The 14564-nt window shown below is 43.8% G+C and overlaps 1 protein-coding gene across 2 annotated transcripts in view; it reads left to right on the top strand.

Annotated features, from left to right (window-relative positions):
• The window catches only part of Ntn4 (netrin 4), a 104112-nt gene extending 90821 nt beyond the window's left edge, over positions 1-13291 (top strand). For both annotated transcript variants that reach the window (XM_006988455.3, XM_016006929.2), the window contains exons 8-10: positions 5823-5891; positions 7513-7683; positions 11845-13291. In XM_006988455.3, coding sequence (XP_006988517.1) covers positions 5823-5891; positions 7513-7683; positions 11845-11981 — 377 coding nt within the window. In that variant the 3' untranslated portion in view covers positions 11982-13291. The remainder of the gene's footprint in view (positions 1-5822; positions 5892-7512; positions 7684-11844) is intronic.
• The last annotated feature ends 1273 nt before the right edge of the window (positions 13292-14564 follow it).

Genomic DNA, 14564 nt, shown 5'->3' on the forward strand with positions numbered 1-14564 from the left:
AAGTACGGATACCACCTAAGTCCCACCAACTTGGTGACCCAATGCATTTTATGGGGTTACTTGCAGGAGTGTGGATGAGGGGTCACTTACAGGAGTGTGGTGAGGGGTCACTTACAGGAGTAGGGGTGAGGGGTCACTTACAGGAGTAGGGGTGAGGGGTCACTTACAGGAGTAGGGGGAGGGGTCACTTACAGGAGTAGGGGGAGGGGCCACTTACAGGAGTAGGGGTGAGGGGTCACTTACAGGAGTAGGGGTGAGGGGTCACTTACAGGAGTAGGGGTGAGGGGTCACTTACAGGAGTAGGGGTGAGGGGTCACTTACAGGAGTAGGGGGAGGGGTCACTTACAGGAGTAGGGGTGAGGGGTCACTTACAGGAGTAGGGGGAGGGGTCACTTACAGGAGTAGGGGTGAGGGGTCACTTACAGGAGTAGGGGTGAGGAGTTACTTACAGGAGTAGGGATGAGGGGTCACTTACAGGAGTAGGGGTGAGGGGTCACTTACAGGAGTAGGGGTGAGGGGTCACTTACAGGAGTAGGGGTGAGGAGTTACTTACAGGAGCAGAAATGACTCACAGACAGCTGCACCCCCAAAGCCCACCCCAGCAGGGGTGACAGCTCCCAAACCCCGGAACCTGGAGCACACTGCACAGCCTGCAGGCGGCTCATGAGGCTGGAGAGCGTCCTTCCCGGGTTCTTCTCTCTTCCTGGCACCGGGCCTGCCCTGAGGCTTCTTCTCAGCTCTTCTCCTCTGAGCATTGTCTTGGCAGCTCCACTCACCTAAGAGTCTTCTTGGCATCCGCGCCCTCATCTGAGCAGTGCTCTCAGGTTTTATGCTTACTCTGGCAGGGAGGGGCCCAGAGAATCTGCTCAGTTTCAGGGACTTCCTGAAGCTGTTTTGAGTTGTTTACTTTCCTGCTGAGGGGGCTTCCCCGCTGGACCGAATGTTTCAATCTCAGAGGAAACTGTTACACAACCATCTCCCAGAACAAGCATTTAAAAAAAAAAAAAACAAACAAAACCCACCCCGGCACACACCTGTCATCCCTGCACTTGGGGGAAGGGAAAGGGCAGACAAGATACCTCAGGCTTGCTGGCCAGGAACTCTGGCTATAACTCAGCAAGCTCCAAGTTTAGTGAGAGGCATTCTTTCTCAAAAAATGAAGTACAACTAAAGACACTTGACACTAGCCTCTGCCACACACACACATACCACACACGTACACATGGATACCCCTTAATATGCACACATACATATGCATAAATAAATTAATAAAGCTGGTAATGTATTTCAGTATTGTGGTGGTTTGAAAGAAACTGGCCCCCAAAGGGAGTGGCACTATTAGGAGGCGTGGCTTTGCTGAAGTAGGTGTGGCCTTGTTGGAGGAAGGGTGTCACTGTGGGGGTGGGCTTTGAGGTCTCCTTTGCTCAAGCTATACTCAGTGTGGTAGACAGTTCATTTCCTGTTGCCTGTGGATCAAGACGTAGAACTCTCGGCTCCTTCTCCAGCACCATGTCTGCCTGCATGCCACCATGTTTCCCCACTGTTAAGGTCCTGGAGAAGTCCCACAAAAGACCACCATCCATGTATTCAATCAACAAGAGTGTTTATTATCTCGAGACTAAAGCATGCTGGGGCCACACATCCTACACATTGGCAAAATGGGGACCCAGAGAGGAGCTCACAGGCTCCTTTTAAGCACAGCTAAGGGGAGTTTCAGGGACAGTTAGGTCATCCCAGATATGATTGGCTTACACAAGTGGCAATCATATTAGTACGTCCTAATTGGCTAGGGCTAGCAGGGGCTGGTTAAGGCTACAGTTTTCCATTTGGGGGCAGGCCTGGACGAGTCTCAGGTTTAGTACTTTTTTGGTTATTACCTTGAGCCACTGATTGTGGGGACTGGCCCAGTGGCCCGGGCTTGGTACCTGGTATCTCCCTCATCCCTGCTGTGAGGGGTGCTGAACAGTGACTGTCCTTTGTGGCTTCCTCAGAAACTGCCTGTCCAGTTTCAAGGAGCAGGAACTGAGGCCTAGTCCTTAGCTGAGTTATTAGGAGCCTGCCGTGGTGTCTGCCTGGCTTTCTCCCCCCGGCCATGACAATGGACTGAACCTCTGAAACTGTAAGCCTAGCCTCAGTTAAATGTTTTCCTTTATAAGAGTAGCTGTGGTCATGGCGTCTCTTCACAGCAATTAAAACCCTAACTAAAGCAAGTAGGAATTTACAAAGCTGTACTGCTCAATTATAACATTTTCCCAACATTTTATTATTTTCAGAGACATTTAAAGCTGTCATTTAATTCAATCTACATTTTAGATAATGAAAAAAAAACATTGTTTGAACACATTTTCATAGGGAATTTATAGCCCAAGAACTAAGAATTTTGGTGTCTGACTTTTTTTTTTAATTTGCAAGGGTTTTTTTTCTATAATAAAGTTATTTTTAAATTTTTTTTTTTAAAGATTCAAGGTAGACATGGTGACACAAGCCTTTCACCTCAGCATTTGGGCGACAGAGGCAGGAACATCTCTATGAGTTCAAGGCCAGCCTGGTCTACATAACAGGCTCCAGGATAGCCAGGGCTACACAGAGCAACACTGTCTCAATAATAACAACAAAAAGATCCATGAAACGAAGTTTGAGAAGCACTGGTATTTGCAGTTCTGTTTTTCTCACTAAATATAATGTCATAACAATTTTCCTAACGGTCTCATTTTAACTTACAATAGGAAGAAGGTAGGAAATATAAAGTGATAGAATAGGTTTTCTTTTCTATTTATTTACGTTTGAGACAAAGTCTGATCGTATAGGCCAGCGTGGCCTGGAACTGGCTACTGACCCTGGTCTCTTCCTCCCAAGTACTGGAATTACAGGTGTGCACCATGCTTGGCCCTCCGATTTATCTTTTTTCACAGCATCTGAGAAAGAAGACAAATATTCATGTTATACAGTCCACATTTTATCCCTTTAGTAACCACTCCCAAAGCTCCCTTCCACTTTCCTGTGGCCGTGACTTCTAATCTGTAGCTGCCTGCTGGACCAAATCTGTAATAATCAGGTCATCTGGACTACAGGACAGCTACTAAGCCCATTGTGCATGTTATTAGGGAGATGGCAGCGTGCCCAGTGAGCACATAAAGTGTCCCACAGCTGTTAGGCTGGGGATGTCCCCAGGGAGCCGCTGGGATCCATCTGGATGAGTTCCCGAGGGAGAAAGACAGCTCTGCTTCAACATTCCCTTTGCTCCTGGGTACCTTTCTTCAACAAAAAGTGACATCCAGTTTCTTAAGCACTTCAAAAGCCTGCTCATCCTTGAATCTAGCTGCCTACCTGTCTACTGGTCTACAGTAAACACCGTTAAAAGCTTTTGGCAACAAGTACACAGCAATATGCCAACAAATACTGGTGTTTGTCACAAAATCCTAATTTCTTTCTCTCTTTTTCTCCTTTCTTCCCTCCCTCCCCCTTTCTCCCATCCTTCTCAGCGCCAGAGATGAAGCCCTGAGCCTTGTACTTGGTAGGCAAAGCATTCTCCGGCTGAGTTCATTCCCAACCCTCTAATCTATCATTTCTACCACTTGTGAGGTAGAAAATACCAGATGTGAACTCTGGCTTCCCAAATGACAGACCTGGCTTTAACTAGTACCAGAGACCCCGTGAGCAATGTTCATTTTTCAAAATGTTCTCGAGACCTACTGTAGCTCAACAGGCCTTTTCCATTTCCAGATTTCTTAAGTCCTGACAAATGAGAAATATTATTCTCTGGACCTGGCTCTCATGATATACCCAGGCTGGGCGTGAACTCCCAGGCTCAGTCTCTCGGGCTCGGCCTTCTGAGCAGCTGAGACAACCTAGGCTCCCCCGCCGAACCCCAGCTTGACCGGTGCATGTTAATGCTTGAACTCAAGTGTGTCAAGAAGCCAAAGAGAAACCTTCCAATGACAGACCTGTGTGCTCCCCAGAGGACTGACAGGAGAGCTTTGTGGTGAGGAATGGCGTCTGTCATTCACTTGGAGTTCCCTTAGGTTTTATGGTAGCGTGGTAAGCTAGCACACTGTTAGGATTCGGCTACCACGCCAGCGGCATGACTGCACATGCTAAGCAAGCAAGCAAGGTTTTTTTTTTTTGTTTTGTTTTTTTTTTTTGAGACAGGGTTTCTCTGTGTAGCTTTGGAGCCTGTCCTGGATCTTGCTCTGTAGACCAGGATGGCCTTGAACTCATACAGATCTGCCTGGCTCTGCCTCCCGAGTGCTGGGATTAAAGGTGTGTGCCACCGCCGCCCGGAGGGGTCTTATCATTTTTAAAACAACACACTGCCTGCTTCAGTGCAGTTGCCAAAGGCCATGGGCCATTCACTTTAGTGCAATTTCTGAATGAGCTCCTCCGCTGAGTTTAGATGATAAGCAAATCACAATCGCTGGTTTTGAGCGCCTTCAACTTCTCTTTCCCGTTCTTTAATTCTACTTGGGATTTTCCTCTTGGTACTCTGATTCTCTTTGGTGTAGCCAGGGTCGCGGTAGCTGATATGCCAGAGGTTTGCCCGCCACTCTCACTGGACTGGCATTTCTGCCCAGATGTCCGGTCGACATTCTCTTGACTCATCGTATCCTCCTTGTCCTAGACCATTGTCCTTCCGGTCTGGCCAGATCCATTTTTCCCTCTTTCCCGTTCCGTCTGGGTTAGTGCCCCTCGGTTTTGCTAACGAGAAGCCACCCTTCCTCTCTCAATCCAGTGTCTCCTCTGGCTCTGGAACGTGGGTGTTGCACCCGTGGTGACTAAGTCAGCCCAGGATAGGGTGCGTGGCTCCAGAGGCAAAGCTGTAGGAACGGCTACCCCACCACTCCACTCCCCCGGTCTCTGGTGCCCCACCCCCCAACTCCGATTCTTGCTTCTACTGAGTTCCGATTCCGGCTGCTTCTCCCTCCCGAGAGCTAGCACTGCTCTACGTCCTTTAAAACATTAAACTAGACAGATGATCGCCACTAAAGCCTTTAAAACTAGAAAGCCCTGAAATGCTCCCCCCACCCGATGTCCCTGTTTCTGTTAGGGGTCTCTCAGTCCTCTGTCATTAACTGAGAACTTGATGTTCATGACGTTCATTTTTGTGCAAAGGTGTTTTGAAAGTCTTCAAGGGGGCCTGGCAATTCTCCCGACTGTTGGAAGAAACTACTCTGTCCTCTGTGTAAAAGGCCGTTCTAGCATCTTCAGCCAGCAAGGCTTTTCTCGTCTTCCCAAATGCAGGATCCTCCCTCCCACCTAAGCATGTTGTACTTCTACCTTAGACCACTTAGTCATTTTTTATACACCCTCACTGTACTTGCCAAATTGCAGACCTTAGGCAAGAATTGTATCTTGCTCGTACTATGTGCTCTGAATGACCTCATGGTGCCTAGCAGGTCGTAAGGTATCCAGTTACTTTCGATGGACTACAAAGTATTTGATTTTTGTTGTAAATAGGTTTTTTTTTAATAATTGTAAATTGGATACTTAATATGCTCAGTTACTTTTCTACAGATTCACACTTTTAGCTGTTCCTTCTTATTAACAGGGAGTATTGACACAGACCGTATTTATCACAACATCAGTTTATGCACTGGAATTTGATATTGACTTTATCTTCCATATTTTACTTAGGTCGATATTTTATTAGACAATAGTCAATTCAATTTGGAAAGAGACTTTACTTCTTTTAAATTATTTTTTGTGGCTGCTTAATACTTATAGATGTTCTATGAATCAATAAAGGAGTAAACTGTGTTATCTGGATTTGCCTACTGAAACCCCCCACCTTGCCTGTAACACAATTTTCCATTTGCTTTATGTAGGTAAATGTGAATGTAAGGAACAAGTGTTAGGAAACCCCAAGGCATTCTGTGGAATGAAGTATTCATATGGTGAGTTTGAAGTCCTCGATGCTTGTATACATCCTATTCAAGCTAAGTACAGCGCTTCCGAAGGAAACCAGAGGCTGATGAGATTCCGTAGCACATAACATGCTTGGGAAATGCTAAGATGACTGTGAGGCATTAAGATTGGTGATTCAGACAGGTAATGAGGGCACACGCCTTTAATCCCAGCATTCAGGAGGCAGAGGCAGGAGGACCTCTGTGAGTTCGACGCTAGCCTGGTCTACAAAGCAAGTTCCAGGACATCCAGGGCTACACAGAGAAACCCTGTCTTGAAAAACAAAATAAAACAAAACAAAAAGATTGGGGATTACCTAGGTCTGTCCCCCAATATACCTATAAACACTCTTTACCATTCACATGCCTCCCCCCAAAAATACAGCATATGGAGAAACAAAAATGGAGTTTCTCTAAATAATGACTATGTATTGGTTTACAAATATTTCTCAATTATTAAACATTAAAAGAAGGGTCTGGGGGACCTGGAGAGATGGCTCAGAGGTTAAGAGCACCAACTGCTTTTCCAGAGGTCCTGAGTTCAATTCCCAGGACCTACATGGTGGCTCACAACCATCTGTAATGAGATCTGGTGCCCTCTTCTGTGTACATAATAAATAAATAAATCTTTAAAAAGAAGGGTCTGGAAAGATGACTCAGCAGTTAAGAGCATTTGCTGGACTAGCAGCGGACCAGGGCTCACTTCCCAGCATGCATATAGTAGCTCACTACTATCTGTGACTCTAGCTCCAGGGGGAACTGACGCCCTCTTCTGGCCTCCATGGGCACCAGGCACACATATGGTGCACAGACACACATGCAGGCAAACACTCATACACATAAGATAAAAATAAATAAATCTTTAAAATAAATCAAATAAAAGGACACAACAGTCCTGTCATCATGTGGGAGGAGAGCAGTCTACCTCACTAGTCAGCTTACGTTGTACTCCAAAGAACAGTAAATAGTAATAACATTTATACAACATCTGTAAAGTGATGTGACGTATACTCTACCACAGCATTTTGTTCTCTGTCATAACATCATATACAGCAAACCACAGAAGTATAATGTAATCAGAATCTAAATAAAAGTCGGGACAATAGTTCAACTTCCTATTTATTCTTTCTTTATAGTTTTGATATATGAATATACTTTTTTGTTTTGTTTTGTTTGCTTTTGAGACAGGGTTTCTCTGTGTAGCCCTGGCTGTACCGGAACTCTCTTTGTAGACCCAGCTGGCCTTGAACTCAGAGATCCACCTGCCTCTGCCTTGAGTACAGAAATTAAAAGTGTGTGCCACCATGCCTGGCTCAGCTGCATATACTTAAAATTTTATTTACAGAAAGCAATGGATAATATCTTTCTGGTGTCATAATACGGGAAGGGGCAAAAGTTGAAACTGCCCAATAAAGAGAAAATAAAATATAAACGAGGTTAAATCACTGTGAAAATGAATGTGCCTCATGATTTTTTAAAGCAGATTTCCATATTCTGATTTTCATCACTTCACTTTTCATCATACTTGGAAATGAATCTTCAAATAGTTCAAATTTCAAAAGACAACATGAAATCCCGTATGTTTTTTACTTTTGGAATTGTGTCATTCCAGTGTTAAAAATCAAGATTTTATCAGCTCATGATAAAGGCTCACATGCTGAGGTCAATGTGAAGATAAAAAAAGTCTTACAGTCTACGAAACTGAAGATCTTAAGAGGCAAGAGGACGCTTTATCCAGAGTCCTGGACGAACAGAGGCTGCACGTGTCCAATCCTCAACCCAGGTGAGCACTAATTAGACTTAATTAATTAACCTTGTGACCCTTGTCTCTGCATATTGGCTGTCTGTCTCTTCATCCTCTGAACCCAAACTCCGTAAGATCCTGGGTAAAATCCAAAAGGAATTCTTTGAACTGACATTTTAAAAAATACGAAACCCGATCTTCTCCATGTGCTCTAGAAACATAAAATATTTTCAAATCCAGCAGTCTAATACTTTCTGTCCCGAAAGAGAAGCCTCAGATTGGTTCCAGGTGCCCGCTGCACCCGCAGGACTTTCCTGCGCGCACATCTGCCGCTTGTGCGTTGTTTGGAAGCCGGGTCCTCGTCCGTCCGTGAGAACCTGTTCCCAAAGGAAGCAGCGCCAGCTCAAAAGAAAGCCCATCTGTGCAAAGGACTCCGAAACCCTTTTTGACTGTTGCATGAGAAGCAGCTGTTTCTCCTGGACGGAGAACAACTCCCAAGTTTTCATCATGTTGTTTTTCACAAAGTGATCACTCTGGTTTCAAAGGAGAAACAGCAGGGGAAAATCATTTAAACCCAATCTTAGAGAAACTTGGAATGGGGGCAAGATTTGATTTGAACCTTAAAAACATACTGCTGGGATGGTGGTGACGGCCATCGCTGATGAGTTCTTAAGACCCCTTAGAAGTCCGGGCCTTCGTGATTCTATAAAGATGGGACGTTGAGAATGGAGGACCAGCTGAGATAGCGTCCTCCCGTGACAACCTTCCATCAGGGTGTGTAAGAACTCTGCTAAGGATAACCCAAACTGTATCCTATGCATAAACATACACCTCACATACTGTGTCCTCGGCTACTTCTCTGCCTGCCCCCCTTGTTAATCTGAAGACAGGATACAGATTTCCGATCACAGTATATCTTCAATGCCCGTCCAGCATTAGCACCCAAATATATTATAGCGCTAAGATGATAGATTCTAAAAGCCTGCTTCCCTGTGGATTCTGTGGTTTCCTGTTTGTTCTGTAGAAAGGTGCATAATTTATATCCTGCATCTAATGTATTCCCCTTCCAAGCCAGGAAAGCACAGTTATGTTAGAAAGAACTCTTCTGTGTTTTTAATTAACAAATTAAGAGAAACAGATAACAGAGAAAGACTACAAATAAAATATCTCCTTAATCTAAACACTTAAACAGTGATTTAAAATAAAAATAGGTTTCTCAAGTTGACTAATTCCTTATAATCTCATTCATCCCTCTAGTATTTTACTTAATTTCATTTAAATTTCAATAAGATAGATGGGAAAGGTTTTTTTTTTTAATTATAAAGATAAATAGTTCCAAAGCATAAATCTGAAGAATAAGTAAGAATCTTGGATTTTTGAGTCCAGGAAACCAAGAGTCGTTCATTTAAATTCTGTTTCCCAGTGATCTGTGCTTTAGGGCTCTTATGAGCAATTTTCTATTATCTTGGCAAAAGGAAAAAAAAAAGTCTGTCCAGTTTTGCAGAATGACATTAAAAACAAAAGCTTTGACCATCTGAGCCACCCTCCAGGAAGTGAGCTATATTTCCTGCTCAGGTTTTCGCCAGAGTCACAGAACCAACTGAGCTCATCACAATTGAAAACATAAGCGCAATTATTCAAAGAATTCTTGAAAACATGTTTACTTGCTTTGAAGAAAAATCTGGAAGCTGCCAAAGCAAAACCAGACACTGTTTCATTTTGCTTTTGTTTTTCCATTTTTACAAGTTTAATAACAAAAACCATAGAAGGCTGATAAAACAAAACAAAACTCTGAAACCTTACACCTCAACTTACCTCCCGCGCTGCCTTTGAGAAAGAGAGATCTACTGGCCATCCATGCCAGCCCTGTCCTCCGTGACTCATGCATACGTTTCATCCACCTTTGAATACCAATGCTAGCACCAAAGCACACTTCCTTTATTCTATAGATAAAAAACATTGTGCCTTCAAAGACAGAACAAAGCAGACATCCAACTGCAAAGACAGACAGATTAAATGTGAATGCTACCAAGGAATGTAAAAGAAGAGTGTGTTAAGTTATGGTTTGATGCTACTCCGTACATTAGGGGTTTATTCAGTATCACTTATATTAGTTTTATATTGATACTTCAAATGGTAAATTTCTGTACTATTTGTACTACTTACAGCTTTAAAGTAATTTAAAATACTGATCCTGAACTACAAGTTATTATTATTATTATTATTTTAAGCATTTATCTTGTGTATTTGTGTTTTGCCTGCATGCATGTCTGTGCACCACATTCTGGCAGTGCTTATAGGCCAGAAGAAGCTGTCAGATCTCTTGGGACTGGAGTTACCGATGGGTGTGAGCTGCCATGTGGGTGCTGGGAATCGAACCAGGGTCCTCTGTAAGAGCAGCTGCTGCCCTTAAGCACTGAGGCATCCCACCAGCCCTGACGTTTTTGTAAAAGAGAACTTTATTATTTAAACATTAGGCAATAACAAGATATATACATATACAAGTTTTAAAATGTTTATTGTATTTGTAAAGAGAGAGCTTTATTATTTAAATAGTAGGGCTGGAGAGATGGCTCAGCCATTAAAGGCTAGGCTCACAACCAAAAATATAAACAGTAGACAAAGCCGGATGGGCGTGGTGAGCACCTTTAATCCCAGCACTCAGGAGGCAGAGAGCCAGGCAGATCACTGTGAGTTTGAGGCCAGCCTGGGCTACAGAGCGAGATCCAGAACAGGCACCAAAACTACACAGAGAAACCTTGTCTTGAAAAACAAACAAACAAATAAATAGTAGACAATAGCAAGATACACACACACACATACATAAAACACACATACAAACTACACATAGCTTGTAGTCTGTTTTACTACGGATTTAACCTAGATCACTGTGCATTCCCAGGCAAGCATACCTACCTCTGAGCTCCATCCAAAGTCCTTGTTATTTTGAGACAAGGTCTTGCTAAATTGCCCAGGTGACCTCAAACTTGGGATCCCCTTGCCTTGGTGTCCCAACTAGCTATAATAACTAGAATTACAGGCGTGCATCTTTACACATGGCTCCTAAATTTAAACTGATACTTATTTGAATTTTCATATCTAGTGTTATAATTAAAATTTTAAAGTATATATAGCTTTTTCTTAGAAAGTTATAAGCATAACTATTTTTCTGATCTTATATTTTGTAAAATCGTTTCTAAATATCAAAATTGACACCATTACAAATATGTACTGAGGGGCATTATCATTTCCTTAACTAATACATAAAGAGACAATCCATCTCTCTGGGCATTTGTTAGCCAAACTATTTTACTCAAAGCCTGAAATTTTTTTTTTAATTATAAGAGCAGCACTAAATGTGGTCAAAACCTCATCAGTTTTTTCATTTTTGTTTTTGCTTTGTTTTGTTCACAAACAAGCTTCTTGTATTCATTTCTGAAATACAACTGTACAGAGAGAATACGTGTCATTTTATGTCACTCATGGCTACTTCTAACATTTTCCAAATAGATGCTTCACTTTTGTAAAGTTCTTTTTTTGTTTTGTTTTTGTGTTTGTTTTTTGTTTTTCGAGACAAAGGGTTTCTCCGTGTAGCCCTGGCTGTCCTGGAACCACTTTATAGACCAGGCTGGCCTTGAACTTAGAGATCCGCCTGGCTCTGCCTCCTGAGTGCTGGGATTAAAGGTGTGCGCCACCACCACCACCACCACCACCACCACCACCACCACCACCACCACCACCACCACCACCACCGCCAGGTGTAAAGTGCCTCGGAATTGCTGCTGCCACACCCGGTGATCTCCAGGGAATATTCATGTGTCCAGTGCCCACGGATCTCTCACTTCTCTCTCCCTCAGAGTGGAAAGATACACGGGTCAAGAATCAGACAGCCCCGAGTTTGAGTCACGGTACTGCCACTGAGTAGGAGGAACGGAAGAAGTTTCCTAACTTCCGAGCCTCAGTTTCTCATTTGTAGAAAAGGAGAGACGTGATCCTTATTTTATAAGTCTCTAGCAAGGTCACACAAGATACTATGTGTACCGTATTTGGTACAATAATAAACACTACAGGCCAGCTCTTACTGTTTATGACCCTCTGTTTTATCCATGCCTATCTAAAACTATGAACCAGGAATGTATGAAATCACCGGGGTCACATCCCCTCCTTTAACGGAGTATAATGCGTGCATCTCCTTTTCAGGTCTGGAATACCTTGTAGCTGGACACGAGGACGTGAGAACAGGCAAACTGGTTGTGAATATGAAAAGCTTTGTCCAGCACTGGAAACCAGCTCTCGGGAGAAGAGTCATGCATATCTTGAAAAAAGAGTGCCAATAACTAACGCCGGAGCTGTGAGCACACAACGGCTCTTCTCTGGGTCGATACACACGTGGAACGAAAAAGACGCCTCGGAACGAACGAAACTGGAATATTTTTTAAGTGCCAAAATGTAGAGGAAAAAAAAAAATGTTCCAAATGCCTAGGCCTTGTCTGACCTATCTGTTCTGGATCTGTATTTAAATACAGTTTTGTTTCATAAAGAGAACTGAAAGCCCCCGGGCTGAGAGCTGCTGTCTTTGGAACTGGCTCTGAATGGCATAGCTATGGAGAATATTTTAATAGCGATGTGATACTTAGCACTCATCCTTTAAAGGACCGTGTCCCTGACAAGGTCTCTTCCCAGCTTTAGATATGTCATTGACATTGTATTTGATGGTATTTAAGGAATTAAAATGAGATTTTTAGGGATACCCCCGCCCCCCAACTCTACCATCAGGAAAGGTGTTTCTTAAAAAGAGCCTTGTCTTGTGTGCTGTGTGCGGACTTGGGTGCGTGGGGCGTGAAAGGAATTTCGTGTGTGTGTATATAGTATTTCCTCGTGTAAAGCACTTTACCTACCACTGCGTTGTGAAAGTCTGGAGACGGCTGTCGACAGGAGGAGAAGGGCTGTGTGCAGACCTGCTGACACGGAAGTCTGGCCACTGTAGGCGGATAGGGGCACCACGGATAAAGAGAATCGTGCTGCTCAGCTCAAGCCACTGGGAGAAACGCTGTAGAGATGCGACAACCTCAAAGGAGAACATCTGTGTGAAGTCTCTGTTTGGGGTGACAGGGCTAGACCGTTAGGGACTGGCCGTAATGAAACTTAAAAAGAGATAGAGAGACTTTAAAACAAGAGAAAGGAACCCTAAATGGAGAAATATAAAGGGGAAGTAGGCATTCTATGTCAAAAAGGCTCATTTATTTGTGATGCACTTGTACACACTTGGAAAATTATTGTAAACACAGAATTTGTTCTATTTTTATGTTTAGTATTTAAACATGAACATTGGACCAGTTTTCTTCCTTCTTTTATTAACAGTACATGGTCATGACATTTACGCGTTTCCTAACACAACATATGTGATAGTTCACCAGATTACTGTTTTTCATTATCCTTCATTTTCTTTATCCAGACATAACCACGCTGCATACAGTGTCTACTGTACTTGAATTTACAAACCAGGAACCACAGTGCCGAAACCTTAGGTTCATATCCGGAGCATATTTTTCCCTGAGGTCCTGTGGACTCACAAAAATATATATATGTTGCTTTGTGAATTTGTTTTTATATTTCATGTATGTAATAAAGGACTATGACCTCCTGACCTTTGTCTCCTGGCCAGTTCTTCAATGGTGCTAAAGATTAACTTCTTTTAATAAAGGAACTTAAATTGAATTCCTTAAATTAAGAAAATTAATTATGGGGGAAATGACTTATTGGGTAAAATCATTTGCCATGCAAGCCTTATGACCTGAGTTTGAACCCCAGAACCCACACAATAATTAAGAAATGAACTGACACCGGGTGTGGCGGTGCACACCTTTAATCCCAGCCCTCGGGAGGCAGAGCCAGGCGGATCTCTGTGAGTTCGAGGCCAACCTGGTCTACAGAGCAAGATCCAGGACAGGCTCCAAAACTACACAGAGAAAACCTGTCTTGAAAAAACAAAAACAAAAAGAGCAAATAGAAAAAAAAGAAATGAACTGACTCAGGCAAGTTGTCCTCTGATTTCTACATATGCCAACACACCACACACACACTAAATTAATGTCAAAAAAAAAAAAAAAAAAAAGGAATGGAGGGGAGGGGAGGGGAGGAGGGGAGGGAGGAGGGAGAGAGAGTGCGTGCCTCAATAAGGAGGAGGGAGAGAACTAACTCCGGAAGACTTGTCCTCCAACCTGCACACACACTCTCAACAGATAATCTTGAAAGAAAATAAATAAATCGTGGAGAAAGACTGCATCTCTACCCAGTTGCTCTGAGATTTCGGGACGAAGCAGAAGCCAGTCCCAATGGATTTTCTTTCTGCAGCCTCTGCACACGGCATTGCCGTTTTTTATAGCACACTTACTTTTTCTATTTTTGGTTGTGCCCCTGGCCTTTAACGGCCGAGGCCTCCCTCCAGCCCAACACACTTATGTTTTAACTCATTTACTTCTGACACTAGTTAGCAGGGAGGGTTCCCGCCCCAGCACTCAGGGCGAGGTCAGAGGGCAGCTGGCAAGGTCGTTCTCCCCTTCACTGCTGGGGCCCCAGGAGTCTTACCCAGGTCCTCAGGCTGGCGCAAGCCCCCTCTGCCCATAGCGCCATCACCTGCCCTTAAAAATTAAAAGAGTTCAGTGCCGAACATACAGAAGGGGGCGCGTGGAATGGCTCAGGGGGTATCCGTGTCTGTCACCAAGCCTCACAACCTGAATTCAACCCCGGGGTCCCACAGGGTGGAGGGGGAAGGCTGGCTCCCCAAAGCTGGCCTCTGATCTCCATACATGCACGGTGGCACATGTGGGCATACGCGCGCGCGCGCGCGCGCGCGCGCGCACACACGCACACACACACACACACACACACACACACACACACACAAAGATAGTATGAGA

The sequence above is a fragment of the Peromyscus maniculatus genome, chromosome 18 (genome assembly GCF_049852395.1).
Source record: "Peromyscus maniculatus bairdii isolate BWxNUB_F1_BW_parent chromosome 18, HU_Pman_BW_mat_3.1, whole genome shotgun sequence".
Classification (NCBI taxonomy): domain Eukaryota; kingdom Metazoa; phylum Chordata; class Mammalia; order Rodentia; family Cricetidae; genus Peromyscus; species Peromyscus maniculatus.